Below are 17,077 nucleotides of genomic sequence, written 5' to 3'. Positions count from 1 at the left end.
TGTAGAGGAGGATCAACACACTCAACCTGCAGAGCATTAGTAGGGGTGGATTTCATCGCGCCCAGGATTTGATTTAGAATTGATTTTTCACATTTCTTGGCTAAATGGTCAGAGTGTGAAATTCCGTTCAGTCGGTGATCGAGAATAATACCAAGAAATTTTGTTTTGTCTACAGAGTCAATGCGTTGACCCTCATAAAACAAATTAAAGGTTGGTATATGTCGGAGAAGTAGTCGGGTTTACAGCTTCCATCGCAGTGAAACGCAATCAATTTAAAGAATCTTTATTCGTTATGTTAACAATTTATTGTCTTTTAAAAAAATGTGTCAATGCAATATGGCTATAACAATGCCCGTTTCTAACGCGTCCTCTTCGAATAAATCAAACGGATATTCACAACTACAACTTTTTTTATAATAAATTAATGCAATTACTGCAAATTCATTCTTAAAATATAGTTTAATATTAAAAATTAATATCTATTTGGTTCTTATTATTAAATATAGCTTAATTAATTACAATTGAATTACTTAAACAATAATATAATATTTTTATTACATAGTCCGTTATGACACATTACAGGTGGCGCTGCAAGACGAATCCAAATTAAGTTTTACTTATTGAATAATAGTGTTTTAGAAATTTACATAATAAAATATAAACATTAAAATGATAATTGACAATATATAATAATTATTTTATATTATTAATATTTTAAACCATTGGCGATAAATGGCGACTTGCGCCCATATATACGTCTTTTTTTAGTAAATATCACTGCTTGATTTTTAGCTATCGACAGCGATAAGCCATGGTCAGAGAGCCATTGGGATAGGTAATGCAAAGCAGAGTTTAATCGAAACGTTAAATTTTCAATGGAGTTAGATCTATAATACAAAACAGTGTCATCTGCATACTGGAGTGTTTTACAAAAATTGTTAACAGACAAATCGAGATGATGAGTGTATATGCTGTAAAGCAGAGGACTGAGTACTGAGCCTTGAGGAAGACCTTTCCATACAAGTCTGGGGGGAAGTGAGAGATGTTGGTTTCTAACTGTTATTGATCTGCAAGTTAACAGATTACATATGAGATGAACTATCCTCGGTGGAATACTCAGCTGTTGCATTTTCTGCCTGAGCAACGGAAGAAGGCCATTATCATATGCAGAAGATATATCTAGAAATATTCCCACAAGGTACTCTCCTTTAGCAAAGGCAATTCGAATGTCTGTTGTGAGTATGCTTAGACTATCAATGGTGCTCAACCCCTTCCGAAAGCCAAATTGAGAGGGAGCAAGTATATTTCTGCTTTCCATTAACCATTCCAGGCGGTTCTTCAACAGATGTTCAGTGATCTTTGCCAAAGTTGATGATAAAGCTACCGGTCTATATGTGTTGCAATCTGAAGGGTTCTTACCCGGTTTAAGAATGGGTATAACAATTTGTGACTTCCAAGATTGCGGGACAATTCCTTTGATAAAAACCGAATTAATTATATTTAAAAAACATTTTTTCGCTTTATCATATAATTTACAAATAAAAGAGTAAGGAACGCCGTCTTTCCCAGAAGTAGAATCAGATAAACTATTTAACGCACATTGAAGTTCGGAAAAAGAAAAGGGGGCATTCATTCCATCGAAAGTGGATGTGGATGCTGGCGTAGAATTTAGAAAACTGTCCTCATAAGGGACAAATGGGGGGGCAAGCTTATCAGCGAAATTGTTAAGCCACTCAGAAGGAGTATTTGAGGAAGTGTCGACAGAATTAAGGCATCGGCGGATTTTTTTAAGTTGGGACCAGACTACAGAGGAAGAGGAACGAGGACTCAGGGATTCACAGAAATGAATCCAACTAACTTTTTTCTTTTTAGAAATTAATTGTTTAAATTTGGCGTCGATTTTCTGATACTTACAAAAGTTATCCAAAGACATACACAATGAGTATGATGCTTCAGCCTCTAGGCTCTGTTCAGATAATCGTTTGCATTCCTCATCCCATCAGGGGGTGGAAAGAAAAATGATTTTTTGAGGTGTGTTTTTTAGGGAAGTGGAAATCAGCTGCAGTTAAAATACCATTAAGGAAAAGATCATAGCGAAGAATTACATTTCCATAGTCTTGTGAAACAAAGAGAGTGTCGATCATGGAATCAACAGACTCAGCATATGCAGACCACCGGGATGATAGGAAAGTGGTCACTGCCAAAAGAGGATGAAAGGACATCCCAGGATATTTGAGAAGCAAGGACTAGAGAGGTTAAGGATAAGTCTACAGCGGATTTTGGGTTTTGGTTAGGGTATACTCTACGTGTTGGTGAGCCATTATTGAGGATGCAGAGGTTTGCATCATCAAATATGTCCATCAACAAGAGAGCAAATGGGTCACAGAAATGGGCGTTAAAATCCCCATGACTAGGATAGAACTAGGGAGAGAGGAAATGATGGCAGATATATCAGGAATTAAAGCTGGATTAGGATGAGGAATATACAGGGAAAGAAAAGAGATGTTAAGGGCTCTAACAGCAACAGCATTAATATGCTGGCTGGGAAGGGATAAAGGAATTTGGGAGAAGGGAAGGGAGCGCCGTATAAAAATGGCACTCCCAGCATAAACATCACTTCTGTCATCCCTCAAACAGGAGAAGCCTGGGACCCGGAATCGGGATCTAGGGATCAACCACGTTTCAGAGATGGCAATAATGATAGGTTTATGGAGGTTTATCAGTGAGAGGAGTTCATGTTTTTTAAGCCGGAAGCTCTTGGAGTTCCATCGAAGGAAGCTGATTGGGGCCATTGTGAAGGATGGAGAATAATTGACATAAGTCTATATATATATAATCTAAATGAAGTATTTTAGTTAGCATTTCTAAGAAGTTGGGATTGTTATTAAGAGGGTTGGGAGTGTTTAGATTGAGAGTACAACCATTAGGAGCAGTAGAGGGACAATTACTAATGATCGATTGATGGGCCTGTTTATCATATCCTTTCCCAAGAGGTGATCTTGGGCGAGGAGTACTGATAATAGTCTTCCTATAGGACCTGATAGTTGTAGGGATAGGTTAACTAGGGAGAATTGGAGAATATGTGGGAGGGGTAAACATCTCCTTTGCAATCTCTGCATAGGATCTACATACAGGAGGGAACCGAGAGGATGCTTCAATGTATGATATGTTGTCCTGAGACATAACAATTTTGATCGATTGTTGACGAGAAAACTCTGGACAGTCCTTGTCTGTTGTGAAATGGTTACCAGAGCAATGTAAGCAAGTGGCGTTATCCTTACTTACACTACAAGACTCACCTGTGTGGGATTTGGAGCACTTAAAACACCTAGGTTGAGATCGACACTGAGTTTTAATATGACCATAACGGCAGCAATTAAGGCATTGGATAGTGGGAGTTTGTAAGTTTCTACTGGAAGGGACGTATGGTAGGAATACACTTTTGAAGGAAGTATTTGACCTCTAAATGTAATGATAACAGATTGGGTACGAACCCATGTAGTTACACTGTCAGCAATTGTTTTTCTGTTCAGGCGTCTTATTTTCATAACTTCACCACATCCAGTAGGAAGCTCAAGTGACATTGCAAGTTCTTCCATCGTCCAGTCCACGGGAATACCCTTAATCAATCCCATTCTAGTTACATTAAAAGTCGGTACAGTAGCTTTATACTTGCACATTTCGAAAATAGGATTCGCTAAATAGGAGTTTGCTGCTTGGGCTGTTGAAAATTCAATGGAAATTTTGTTACGGCCTATGTTCTTAACACCATCGTTAATAATACTCTTAATTTTATGAGTGTGCAGGAATTGTCCGAATTTAATTGCCCGTATAGTAGTTCCTGAAGCTGGGTCAGGTACTTCCCGGGACACATGAACGATGAAAGGACCCTTGTCATTGTCGGAATACATTTTAGGGCCTTCAGAGAAGGATGGATGAGTGTAAATGGTTTGTATTGAGGGATTTGCTGAATTAGGATGAATTATGGTTTTTTTAACATTGGAGTCGGAATTAATAGAATCATTACCGAGGCGTTTTCGAGAAACAGGTACAGAGGGAGGAGAAATAGTATCGGTAACAGTTTCTATTGAGCCACCTGGATCAGGGGGTTCAGGAGAAGGATCAACCTCCATTATAAAACTTAGAAGCTAAAGAATATTAAAATATGATAAATACTCACAAGATTTACAAATATTACTAACACCACTTAACCCAACTACCAACTAAAGCACTATTAACAATAAAATATACTACAAAACTAAACGAAAACACTCAAAATCTCTTAACACGTGTGTTAACCAACGCTAACGCAAGCGAAAAACGTAGCTTTAGTCAAATTTATCATTCATGATCGCAAAATGTTGTGTTGTCACCTCTTGTCAAGTTGTCATCACAATGAAATTCGTTCAGTAACTATTGTTGTGTTTCATAACATTAAATATATTTTTAAAGTAAGTTAAACCTAACGGGGATGCCCGTTGAAACCTCCAGTTTTGGCAGTAAGTATGGTAGGTACGCTGAATTAAAAGTCCATATTTCTCAGCGTGAACGCTTTAATATTAACATTTTTTATAGTTTTCTATAGATATATAATAATTATTAACAGGTTTAATCAAAACGTTGAGTTTTATTTGTAATTGTTTGTAATCGGAATTTATCCTGTAGCACCGGAGTAAATGAGCCAATGTTGTTTTCATTAACATCATGGCATATGATCGACCTGTAAAGAGTAATAAGCACTTCAGTGGTAGAAAATTATGAATTTGTATAGCTATTATAATAGATAAAAAAGAGAGGGAAAAGGGAAGAAATAAATAAACAGAAAGAGACAGAGAGAGAATGGGAGGTAAGCAGAGGTATTCCTAAAACTATGCTGATAAGAATTTTCTGATAGAATAATTAAAACAAAGATTGAATAATTATTATAAGAATTTACCGTGCCTATAAAAATTACTTTAAATTTGGATACATAAGTAGAGAGATATTTTAATAAAAGAATGATACAAAAACGTTGTTGGCACGAAAAACGCGCTTAGCCCGATATTGATCCTAAATTGTTACTTCCAATATATATAGCTTTCTTGTAAATGCATATCACTAACCTATACAATTCCTTTTTCCAATACTAAAGGCCATGTAAGCCTTAGAATTTGATGGCAATTCACTTTCCAACCAACGTTCTGGTTTGAACTGGTCAGCATCATTCCCCCAAATATCGTGACGATGTACACCGTAAAACGAGAAGATGCAATTGTTACCAGGTCGTAAAGTATAATTTTCTGAAAAATACGACATCAGACTATATTATAATGTGTGAAAGTAACTCGGTATTTTTACGACATCACGACTAAACCGATCTAAATTAAATTTCAACGTAGCCTTGGACCTAAATAAAGACACAGGAAAAAAAAATTCTGAGATTAACGGGATATTAAGGAATATAATATGTACGTTGGTCAACAGCTTCAGAGAGCGTCCAGCGCTCGAGGTTCAAGCAGTGTTCTGGTTCTCTCTTCCCGAAACAAACTCCAAGGTAGTAACCTTTGCTTTTGTCTTCCAGTGGGGGTGTAGGTGTGTTTTGGAGGAAGCGCGTTAGGAGCTCATTGAGCTGACAAAACATAGTTATAAAATATTATTTAAAAGATCAAATTGAATAAATTATTTAATAATACTTACTTATTTTAACCTCTTTGTCGATATATCTCATCACAAAAGGTGCCATTACTAAGAAACGCATGCTTTCTTTAAGTACGGCTTCTGTGTAAGTCATTTTTCCTAAATCTTGTTTTACAAGATCTCTGTCCGAGTCACCAAATATATATAATAACCTAAAATTTAAATAATTTAATTAAAAATAAAATAAACTTCGTAACAACGTAGTTAGAACGGTTTTGTTTTTAGGTATATACCTGCTAGAATACTTATAAGTTTTAGAAAGGGTTATGAGAGATCATGTTAAATCGTATGATATTCCTACCTTGCTAACGGAGCAGCAATTCACAATATAAAACGATTGCTATATTTTATATTTCAGGCAACGTACGAGCCGAGATGGCCCAGTGGTTAGAACGCGTGCATGTTAACCGATGATTTCGGGTTCAAACCCAGGTGGTGCCTGACCTCTGAATTTTCATGTGCTTAATTTGTGTTTATAATTCATCTCGTGCTCGGTTGTGAAGGAAAACATCGTGAGGAAACCTGCATGTGTCTAATTTCAACGAAATTCTGCCACATGTGTATTCCAGCAACCCGCATTGGAGCAGCGTGGTGGAAGCCCAGCAGTGGGAAATTTACAGGCTGCTAATGTACCTAATGATGTAAAATATCAGGCAGGGCGAACGTGTAAAATTTGATAAATTATAGTTATCGTAAAAATCTAATGACTACGTTAACACCAAGTTATTAATTGCAGAAGAACAGAATATCAATAACATATAACAAAAAACATTTGCTTTTCAATATAAGTATCGATTTACCTACTCGTCAAGAATTTTTTTCTGTGCTTCAGGATAAGATCCAATCAAAATCAATGTAAACAGCAGAACACTAGATGAAGTATCACTCCCCGCTATTATCATATTATGTACTTCGTTAATTATTTCTTTTTCTGATAACTCATTCGAATTAAGAAGATGTTCTATAAAACTGTTTATTCCTGTAAATATAAAATAATTGTTCATGCAATAACACAGTCTTTAGTACTTCACTATGTGTAAGATTCAGGGGCGTAGCTACCGCCGTATCTACCGTATCAATAATACAGGGCCCCTGGGGCACGAGGGCACCCAACATGCGTAAGCAAAAAATAATAAGAACTTTCTATTTTTTTTTATTTCACAAATGACAAAAGTAAAAAAAAGCAATTTCTTAAAAGTACCCAAAATTTTGGAAAAAGTGATAGATAATAATGATGAATAAGATTTTTTTTTTTTAATTTTATGCATTTTTTTTCTTTTGCGAGATATCTTTACCCTTCAAGGGCCCCCAAACAATTTTTTATAAGGGGCAATTATATTTTATGCCCCTCTAAGGCAGGTTACGCTTCTGGTAAGATTAGAAAAAAAATAGATTACTGCTTGATTATCATATGATCAATGCAGTAAAACGGTTAGGATTTCACTTAAATAAAACAATTTGGACTTTATTTGATACGATTTTTGTTCATCTTTTAATGTGACCATATTTACCAATGGCTCTAGCCTTTTAGTCTTATACCGTGTCTAGTGAAATTACGGCACTTTTTGGTTGCTCTACATATTAGGCATTTTTATTAGAACTATTACACCTGCCATCATGCATAACTTAATAATATCTCTTTATTTATTTGTAAAAGCACACTTACAACATAAAAGCATTTACAAATCAACATGTACATATATTATACAACCACACCAGGAGGAATTATTTACCAATATGAGACTACGTATGAAATATTTAGTGATATCTTATCCAGAAATAATACTGAAGTTCATTGCATTGTGCATCTCAAAATATTTTAAACCTCTTCACCTTTCTACCTAGAGCCACTAGAGTCACTGCATCTAAAGTTTTCTGTTTACCCAGAAACGGAACTGAAAGAGAGCTTAGAATAACCTAATGTTTATGATAGCTCACACCTCAGAATAATTCTTGTATAATTTTATGCTGATTACGGTGAATGGGTAGTTTGTGCACATATTTATTAAGCAAGAGAAGCATCTAATTGAATATTATATTTCTTACCTTCTTTATTATTATTTGTCATTTCATATAACTTTTTTTTCTTGGACAAAACCTTAAAAAGAATGAAATGTTAGTGTTATATTTAATTGCAAAAAAAAAACATTCTGTATTGTATCTAATTATAACCAAATATTAAATACCATTTTAATTACCACAGTCAAAAATGACATGCTTCAGAAATTACATTGACCACAAATGTAAATTTGTCGAGAATCAGACTTAAAATAATACGTACTTGCCTTGTCATCTCATATACAACTTCTATGCATTTATCTTGTTCCTTTTTCATATTAGATAAGTTATATATAAAATCAATTTGTAGCCAAATTTTTTGGTATCTTTCGGTCCCATTATCAAAAGCCAAATGCAGCGCATTGGTGTAGTTCACTGCTTCGGCCTCGTTAATTTCAACACCCATAGCCGTTGCTGTAAATAAAAATAAATTTGATGTCAATTACCTTGACTTCCCTACCTTTTTTGTCAAACGATCACACCACTTTGGGCTATTTGGATATATTTATGTTGGTTCTATTTTTTCGTAATTTAGAAAACTTTGTTTTATCTGTGTATATTTAATGTTGTTGCAAAAGGAGGAGAGTGAGCACGCACAAGCCTTTTTGTTCAGTAGTTAAAATTCTATTAATGAACGGTCAGTCTGGATATTTCCTTTTATATATTTCGGTTTTGATTCCGTATGAAAATAATCATCATCAAATAATACAACTAAATTTCAAAAAGTTTCAATTGCTATTCAGGTGACAAACATGTTATTTTGAAAATATATCGATTTGTAAAAAAATATTTGCAACTATGGCACTACGTATAAGTTTAGAATTTATTCTAATTTAAAAAAAGCACCACTTACAGCAGACAGTTTCTAGTGTCATTTGTCTTAAATATGTTGAATGGTCAAATAGACCTTTTCCAGATTCCTTCTCAAATACTTTCACCAATTTTCTGGCTTTATTGTTGAATATTGGTAAATAGGTATCCAATACTTGCTGGTTGAATGTAGGCAGGATGATCTTACGATGTCGTCTCCATGTTATTACTGAAAACGTTGCACATATACGTGTACATTTAGATTCTTAACAATATACTTTTATCGCTACAAAGCTATGAAGCTGATTTCGTTCTTCATTTAATTATGGTTCTCTGCAAAATCTGTCATCTGTAACTTGTTATTATAAATTATATTAACAATATCGAAAAATATATATTCAGTGGTGCTTGCCCGAGTATGTACTCGCATATGACTCCTGCTCATTTTAGAAATAGATTAGACTAGCTAGGAGCTAGGTTAGGTTCAGCCCGTCGCTTCACCCATTTGCGAGGGGGGGGGGAGTTGTTGACACCTGTCTGTAGTTTGCAAATTCGTAAAAAACATACAAATAAACAAATTCACCTTAGCATGTACATTATTTGGACATCAGAAGATATTTAAATGGTCTTACCGTCGGAAAATAGTAATCCGTCACCGACTAACTCCTTACACTTTACCCCAAAAATGGTGTCCTTTTGAAGGCACACATTTGCTACAACAGCTATGTCGTCCGGGTCCGTTAAAACTGTAAATATATAAATTTAAATGACTGTATGACATTGTATACAACTAAAATACTAATAGCTAACACACATTACGGGTTTGCCCCCGGGTTTCAGCAGCTACCGGCTGCTTTCTGCCTGGTGGTGCTGCAGCAACCAATTCTACTAAGTTACGTATCGTAATTATATCGTTTAATTTACGGCAATCATGTAAAACACTAGTGGTGTGTAACATGTGGTTGGTTATTATCGATTTTCATCCTAGCATGACCGGTGGCAAAACCGTAGGCAAAGTGTGCCTTTATGATTTACAAGTTTAATTTTTTTATTTGAAGAAATCTTTTTGCGATGGACCCATTCATTGGGAAAAGTTAGACTCCACTAGTTTGTTTAATTGACACAACCATTCCTTATATTGCAATTGCTCCCCCAATACTAGGAGCTGAGATATTATGTCAACTCAGCTTACAAAACGGAAGACAATAATACTTAGTATTATACGTAGTATATTATATGTAGTTTGGCGTTAAAATATCTGATAGATGGTACCTACCAAGACAAGCTAGCATAAAGGTTTACCAAGGAAAGAATTATCACTCACAATAAATCTTTTTTGGGCCGAGCAAGAAGTATACAGCGTGACCCTTTGTAAAACATTCCTGCGTCATTGATTTGAATTTATCCCATAGTTCTGGAATAAAAAAATACTGATATTAATTTGACTATAAAAGTATTGATAAACTAGTGATGCGTGGCGCCCGTCGAAAAGACGGAGAGGGTACCGCTGGTTTTTTAGTGGGTATTCCGTTGACCGGGGCGCACTTGGCGGCCTGGACATCGGCGAGCCCCACATACCCCCCACTTCCATCACGTGGGGGAAGCGCGTAACGCGATTTTCCAGCGAGAGAAAAAAAAAAAAAGTGATGTGTAATTTAGAATGAGTACATAATTCAGTGAAACATACATTACAAATGAAATGTAGATATAATTTTATTTGACACAATAACACAACAAGATGGTATGAATAATTATGGCTTGTATTTGCACATGAAAATTCAGTGATCGATTCAAAGTCGATTTAGGTGTTGTACCAATGGACCGGTAGCGTAGCTATCGTAGGGTCAGGTGGTGCAGTGCACCAGGGCCCCGGAGCTAAGGGGGCCCTCTAACCTAAGCTCTGAGAAGAGCGGGTCTGTCAACTCACTAGCACCTTTGGCTAGAAAACCTCGATCCTGCTCAGAAGATTTCTATCTATAATTTTGAAGGGCAATATAAGTTAAAGAGGGGGTGAGGGCCCGATTCTTTTCCTATGCACCGGGACCCTTGCCCACCTAGCTACGCCACTGCAATGGGTTATTTTGGCGTATTTATAATCAATTCAATTATTTATAAACTAAAATAGATTAATTTTATATTAACCTAACTAAAATAAATAAATTAATAAACATAAGATACGATTCAAATATATTATATTTAAGTAAACTTTACAATAAAGTATTTTCGAATCAACTGTAACAAAGTTTCGGATGGGACCAATTCCATTTACTTACACTTATACGTGACATCTTCTCAATTCTATTCCGATCTTGGATTAATTCCCTACAAAAATAAACCTCACCTCAAACTTAACAGAGAGTCAATTACTACTTATTTATATCGGTTAGGATACGATCCATTTCGAATATATTTCGGTTAAACTTCATGGATTGTTCTGTTATTCTAATAGGGAAATGACTGAATGGCAACGTTTACATTTCGATTCGAATGCGATCGATTGTCATTTTTTTAGTAGTTACTTTCAATGATAATAAACTGAAAGAAACTCGCATAGTTTTAAAACAAACCAGATTTACAATAAGGGTACTTTTCTCCACAGTTAATGTTCCTGACTAGTCCCGCGTTGGGACCTGAGCTTATATGAAGGCATCTTTACCCAAAATGTTTTAATTAAATGAGTAATAAGGTATTGATTAATGGTGTCTTAATAAAATGTACATTCGTTTTATATTTTAGTTATTTTTTTATATTAAAACTTTCTCTGTACCGTATACTATTATTTGACAATTTTAAAAGTATTTTATTTAAATTTATTCAATATGATAAATTCATTTAATGGAAACAAATGACAATTATAAGATTACTAGTATTTTTTTTATCCGGTAATAAACTACTTATATATTTGTTATACATATTCTTCGAAAATTAAAATGTGTAAAACCGCTGATTACAATACATGATAAATAAAATACTAATACTAAAATAAATTAAATATAAAATTGAATAATCATATTGTAATTGTATATAATATAAATAATACTATGGTATAAATGTTATATTTTTAAATTATATGAAAAATTATTAAAAATAAAAATAAATTTGAGTCGTTGGCGTAGGCGTTATTGTGGAACAAAGATCAATATTTGTCATTGTAATATCTCATATTGTAATTTGTTTTCGTTCAATATTACAAGCTCAGAATTAACTGCGAAGGTCATAATTTTATTCGTTACACCCAGTCAACCGACCACCTGTGGAACGTCTTTTGGAATCGATAATATCTTCTAAAGTATCTATAATATCGTGAAAAATAATTTTAATCTCAATGAAATGTCCAAAGTAAACCTAACTATTTCCCACACTTATTCCAATACCGTCACTAAACGTAATTTAAGAAAATTTATATTTTAACACCATCTAGTTGCTGAGAGCGGAATTTACATTTTGCTTCGATTCTTGTGTCTTAATTCGCAGCCGTTGATCAAGAAAGCAGTAGTTGCGGATCGACACTCCTCTCCGAACTCCTCTCCTCCGTCTATACCTACAACGACACTAAACGGATAAGTACATGTCGTTGTTTATAAAATACAATTGTTTTGAGTGTTAAACCGTCATTTTAAGTTTACTGTCAGCTTTCGACTCTCATGCTTCGGGAATCTTAAGATTGACATAAGTAATAAAACGACATTTTTTGTTTAATGAATGTTTCATTATGTTTAATGACGTTATGACTTTTCCCAAATTATGAAATATTTAATTAACTTTGATTTCTTTAAGTTTGATTTTGCCTCTTCCTATGTGCAAAACTAATGTTGTATTCTGTTACAAGGCCAAGTTGAATGTGTACTACTTCACAGCTTGTGATCGCGCAAGAGATCATTGTTAATGTTTCGTTTGGAGTGAAATTGACGGGCTTCGAGGAGCGAATGATATAGACTCATATATTAAATTGTATTTGGAAAATAAATCGGAATCTATACATGATATACGAAACCGAGAAATAGTAGTTTATTCTGACAACTGTTATGGTCAGGAGAAAAATTAATACATGTTTTTGATGTACGAGTATATGTATGCTGTCAGTAACATTCATATTAAGAGTATGACTCATTAGTTTTTAATAAATGGGCATCCTCAAAATTAAAACTATAATGACAACTCGGTCATAAAATAAGTTTAAAAATTCTTGAAGACCTCACCGATCTATACCTGAACAATACATGACCCTTGTACAAACTGCGAGGAGAGAGATTTGGCCAGAGTCTGGTAGTAGTGGTAAATTGAAAAAAAATAAAGAATGTGCACAGTTCAATTATCTGATATAAAGATACTAAACTTTGACAAAGAACTTGACGACGAACTTAACGTCTGTCACAAAAACTCTTATGCTCAAAACGATTATTAGCTGTTTTGTCCAAAATGATCATCACGTCTACGGGCGTTCCAGAAGCAGGCTTAATTTTGACCTTCAAAAGCTGTATAAGGTCCAGAATTTAGTTGAATGCTCGGAAGAAAAGATATTTAAAATCTGTCATTGAAAATAATTTAATCCCATTCTTTTATGGAAACGAGTTTTGTAACAGCACTGTTTGAATGAGTAGCATTCATGTCATGCAATAGCAATCGTGCTGATTGTTTTCTTAATTTCGATATAATTTCCTTAAGGGGACTACATGAGCTAAATGCAAGTTTTATAATGCAAACAAGTATATGATCCAATGCAGTAAACCAAATGAAAAAATCTTCAGGATACATGCTAGTTATTTGTTATTTTGAAAACATGATATAATTAATTTGGTACGATAGAAAAAAATCACAAAGTTACCTCTAAAAAAAATCTTTTAACAAATAATAACTATACTTATATACATTCAATAATTCTGGTTTTTTGTCAGATTATTCTACAAGCAATATACTACTTTACTCCTGTGTCATTTTTTTAGTAAAATCAATAGATTTTTTTAAAATCAGATATTTTTATTTTCGAACAAAATGCGTACGCATGCGTGCGTAAACGCCGTGTACAGACATTGCCGGCCGAGGCCTGATGCTATACAGATGTGTCGATATTTTCGCCGCATCATTACGTTACGAGATATTTTTTTGTAATTTTAATTGTAAATTCATTGTTTCATGTTTTCTTATAATAAATATATTAAGTTAAAATAGTGTAGTAGTAATTAGGCATTTATTTTTTATTTTATTATTTGTTATAAATTTTAAGTGTGTAAATATGGGAAATAAAGTGAAACGCGTGAGGAAAACTAAAAAACGTTTATATAAATTAAGCGCCGAACATACATATGAACGATATTAAAAGGTAAGAGTATTTTATTAGTAAACATTTTTTTTTTTTTTATAAATTATTAATATTGAAAACATCTATTAGAAAAAAATGTGCAATCATTTCGCATAGAATCAGATTTTTCGATCTATTCTTTAAATATTACGATAGAGTATTTGGTCAAAGTAAGGAAAACATCAATTGGGAGTGACTACATTCGACCCCCATGAACTCGAAACAATATGAAATTTTTCTTAAAAAGTACTATGGGGCATGTTTAGATACATATTTTTTAAATACATACTTTTATAATTAATAAAAATATAATTACTAACATATATTTATTTTTTACAGAATAAAGAAAGTCGAAAACAATAACACGGAAGCTATTTATGTTGCGTAAGAGTTTAATTTTATCGATTTTGTTTATAATAGGAATTAAAGTCATGTATGAACTAATTTTAATAATAAAAAAAAAGTAAATTCGTAACAAAAAAATAAATGTAATTGTTGTGAACCAGAGAAGTAGAATATTTAGAAGTGTCATTTGTATGTAATTTAAAAATTTTAATTTTTTTGTAACGTCCGCCATATTGAATTGAATATGGCAGCAATTCATGAATCTTATAGTATATATAAAAGTATTTTATATATACTATATATTATCGTCCAAATGGAAAGATATAAAACCGTTCATAATATGAAAAGAGGTAAGTAACCTATAGTTTAATTTATTGTTTACAAAAAATAATTACTTACGAATTGAATTTCCAAAAATCATATATGCATGTCCAATTAGGGGTAAGCAACCGTCTACAATAGGTGGTTCTCCGTGTCTGCGCCTTGTTATCAACAACCAGCATAGAAAAAGGGATGTCAGAAGAAGAATAAATACCAGCGCCATACTTAAAAAAAATATATTCTATTTTATACCTGAGTCTACAACTACATTAATTTTGTATACTAAAGATCATACAACTCAGTGCATAGCACAGAAGTTTATTATTTTCTTCAGAAACGTTTTGTATTATTTCGTTGTCCTTAAATTCGACCTTCATATTCTACTCACAATAAAACCAATAAAATAAAGTGATTGTTGGACTCATACTTAATTATAAATTACCCAATTAGACGAATTCGAATTACGTATATTAGGAAAATATGCAACCATTACGAAAGGTATTTGTTGTTTGTTAACACAAACCCCTAGCTAGCCCTAACCAAGGAGGCTGTGAGATATATTTGTTTGGGATGGATTCTTTTGAATCTAGATATAATATTTAATTTAAAATTATTCAAAAGGACGTTCGGGAGGACGTTGCTATCATCACGAACATAACGGATCTTAAAACACGGATTATTAATTGTCAAAACGGTATGTCAATAATAACTCACCTTTGCTCCTTTCAAATAATTTTCATTTATTATCGGTGTGTAATTTACGAGTATACACTTTATAGGAAAGTCAATATAATTTTTTTTATAATTTAATATAAATTCTTAAAATAAAATAATGTGTCGCGTGACCGTACGACACAAATGCAGAGCAATTAATGATTAAGAAAAGGCTTACGACTCAAAGGGTAGCCAAATTTATTTAATCAATTAGGGGCATCCTTGTAACATATTAGGCGTAGGTGCGTCATGTTTTTTCCTCTAGGTAATAGATAGGTATGATTAGCATAAAAAGCATTCTACATTTATTGAAAAAAATGTGTTCTATAAGAAATAGTAACAAGGTTGAACGATTTGAAAACGGATAAGAAATTGATCGTGACAAAGTTTCAAGAAACCTTTATAATTTATTAAGTATATTTATGTCATTTCATAAAATATTCTGAATATCTTATATATGTAGCGTTTACATACTTATATTCATAGACGGAAATGACAAATGCGCCGACCCCAAATAAAATTGGGATAAGGGCAGGAGGATGAAGATGATGATTCGTAGACGCAAATATCGAGTTCACTGATTTGTTAAGCCAAGACAATTAATTATGCTTAATTTGTCTTTATTCTAATTTCATCCTCATCAAGGAAAATATTCGAAGCAAACTTGCATGTGTAGGATGAAATTCTGAAAAATGCAACCTTGGAAGAGACAGGTAGAATAAGTTTCTTCAAATCCTCGCCAAGAGAAAGTCTTGGGCCTAAAAGTGGGAAATTTCTAAGTTGTATCTATATAAAACATAAGACGTAATTCTTATGTTAATAGTTTATTTAAAAAATATTAGGTGTTTCCTGTAAAAGTAACTAATTATAAATCTTTGGACGTATTTCTGAAGACACAATCCTTATTTCTATATAATATATTTATAATTTTTTTTTCAAGAAAATTATAATGTTATGTATGTTATTATAATGTATAATGTTATTTGTGGGTGGTACCTACTACCCATCCAGAGGAGCTTTCACAAAGCAAGCTTCATGTCACCAAAAACAGATCACATAACACTATATTTTAGTGATTAATCATGTAGTTGATTAAAATATTAGAATTTTTTTTTAAAATATTTTTATAGAAAATAATTTTAATTGAATTCTCACATTCATTAAGATAATTTTTATACGACCTGATTCGACATATTTTGAACAATTTGAATAGAACAGTTCATTTGTAGACTACTACAAGATACTGAGTCTACAAAATACGTTTCAAATTGCTTGAACTGTGTAGTATCTTATTATAAAAAGAAAAATAGGTCCTAAAACACACCTTGTAGGTACGAACTCACAATTGAAGTAATTAAAAGTTATTTATCTGATTATGTTCTTTATTGAAGTATATATACGTGGGATTATCAGTTTCTTTGAATCCATTAGTCAGTAAGATTATGTCCAAAAATGCATTATGCTTACGCTCCATATTGTTTAAATGATGACACCGTATCGCGGGGCAATGTAGAGCAGATCCGTTGCGTATATTTGGTGCTTCAAATATACTCAAATATAATATAAAGCCACATCGTTTTGATCCTTCAGATTCTGCGATCACAATTACAATTTTCGAATCACTTACACAAAAGTTACTTTTTACCTGCATTAAATTAGGTTTTAAGTATGATATACCTCAAAGGATATCAAAGCCATGGAAAAGCGCTAGTATTTGAAATATTATTGGCAATTTTATAATAATACCCGATGTAGTTTCGAATTTAATGCAATTATTAATATATATATAATATTATTAACATTTATATGCATCGTCTATTTTTTTTTACTTAGTTTAAATGTCGGAAATCTATT

General features: G+C 33.1%; 1 protein-coding gene across 1 annotated transcript; it reads right to left on the bottom strand.

Moving 5' to 3' along the window:
- Window positions 1-4,536: 4,536 nt before the first annotated feature.
- LOC113402726 (cytochrome P450 4g15-like) lies at window positions 4,537-14,731 on the bottom strand. Its single transcript, XM_026643033.2, has 10 exons — window positions 14,588-14,731; window positions 9,869-9,958; window positions 9,177-9,290; window positions 8,588-8,773; window positions 7,958-8,148; window positions 7,723-7,774; window positions 6,481-6,655; window positions 5,677-5,828; window positions 5,103-5,279; window positions 4,537-4,720 (listed from the first exon to the last, which is right to left on the bottom strand). The coding sequence occupies exons 1-10, from the start codon at window positions 14,607-14,609 to the stop codon at window positions 4,560-4,562; spliced, it is 1,320 nt and encodes a 439-aa protein (XP_026498818.2). The 5' UTR covers window positions 14,610-14,731; the 3' UTR covers window positions 4,537-4,559.
- Between the last annotated feature and the right edge of the window lie 2,346 nt (window positions 14,732-17,077).

The sequence above is a fragment of the Vanessa tameamea genome, chromosome 24, assembly GCF_037043105.1.
Source record: "Vanessa tameamea isolate UH-Manoa-2023 chromosome 24, ilVanTame1 primary haplotype, whole genome shotgun sequence".
Classification (NCBI taxonomy): domain Eukaryota; kingdom Metazoa; phylum Arthropoda; class Insecta; order Lepidoptera; family Nymphalidae; genus Vanessa; species Vanessa tameamea.
Note: the sequence above shows the minus strand (reverse complement) of the source record. Positions and strands in the feature narration are given on the sequence as shown.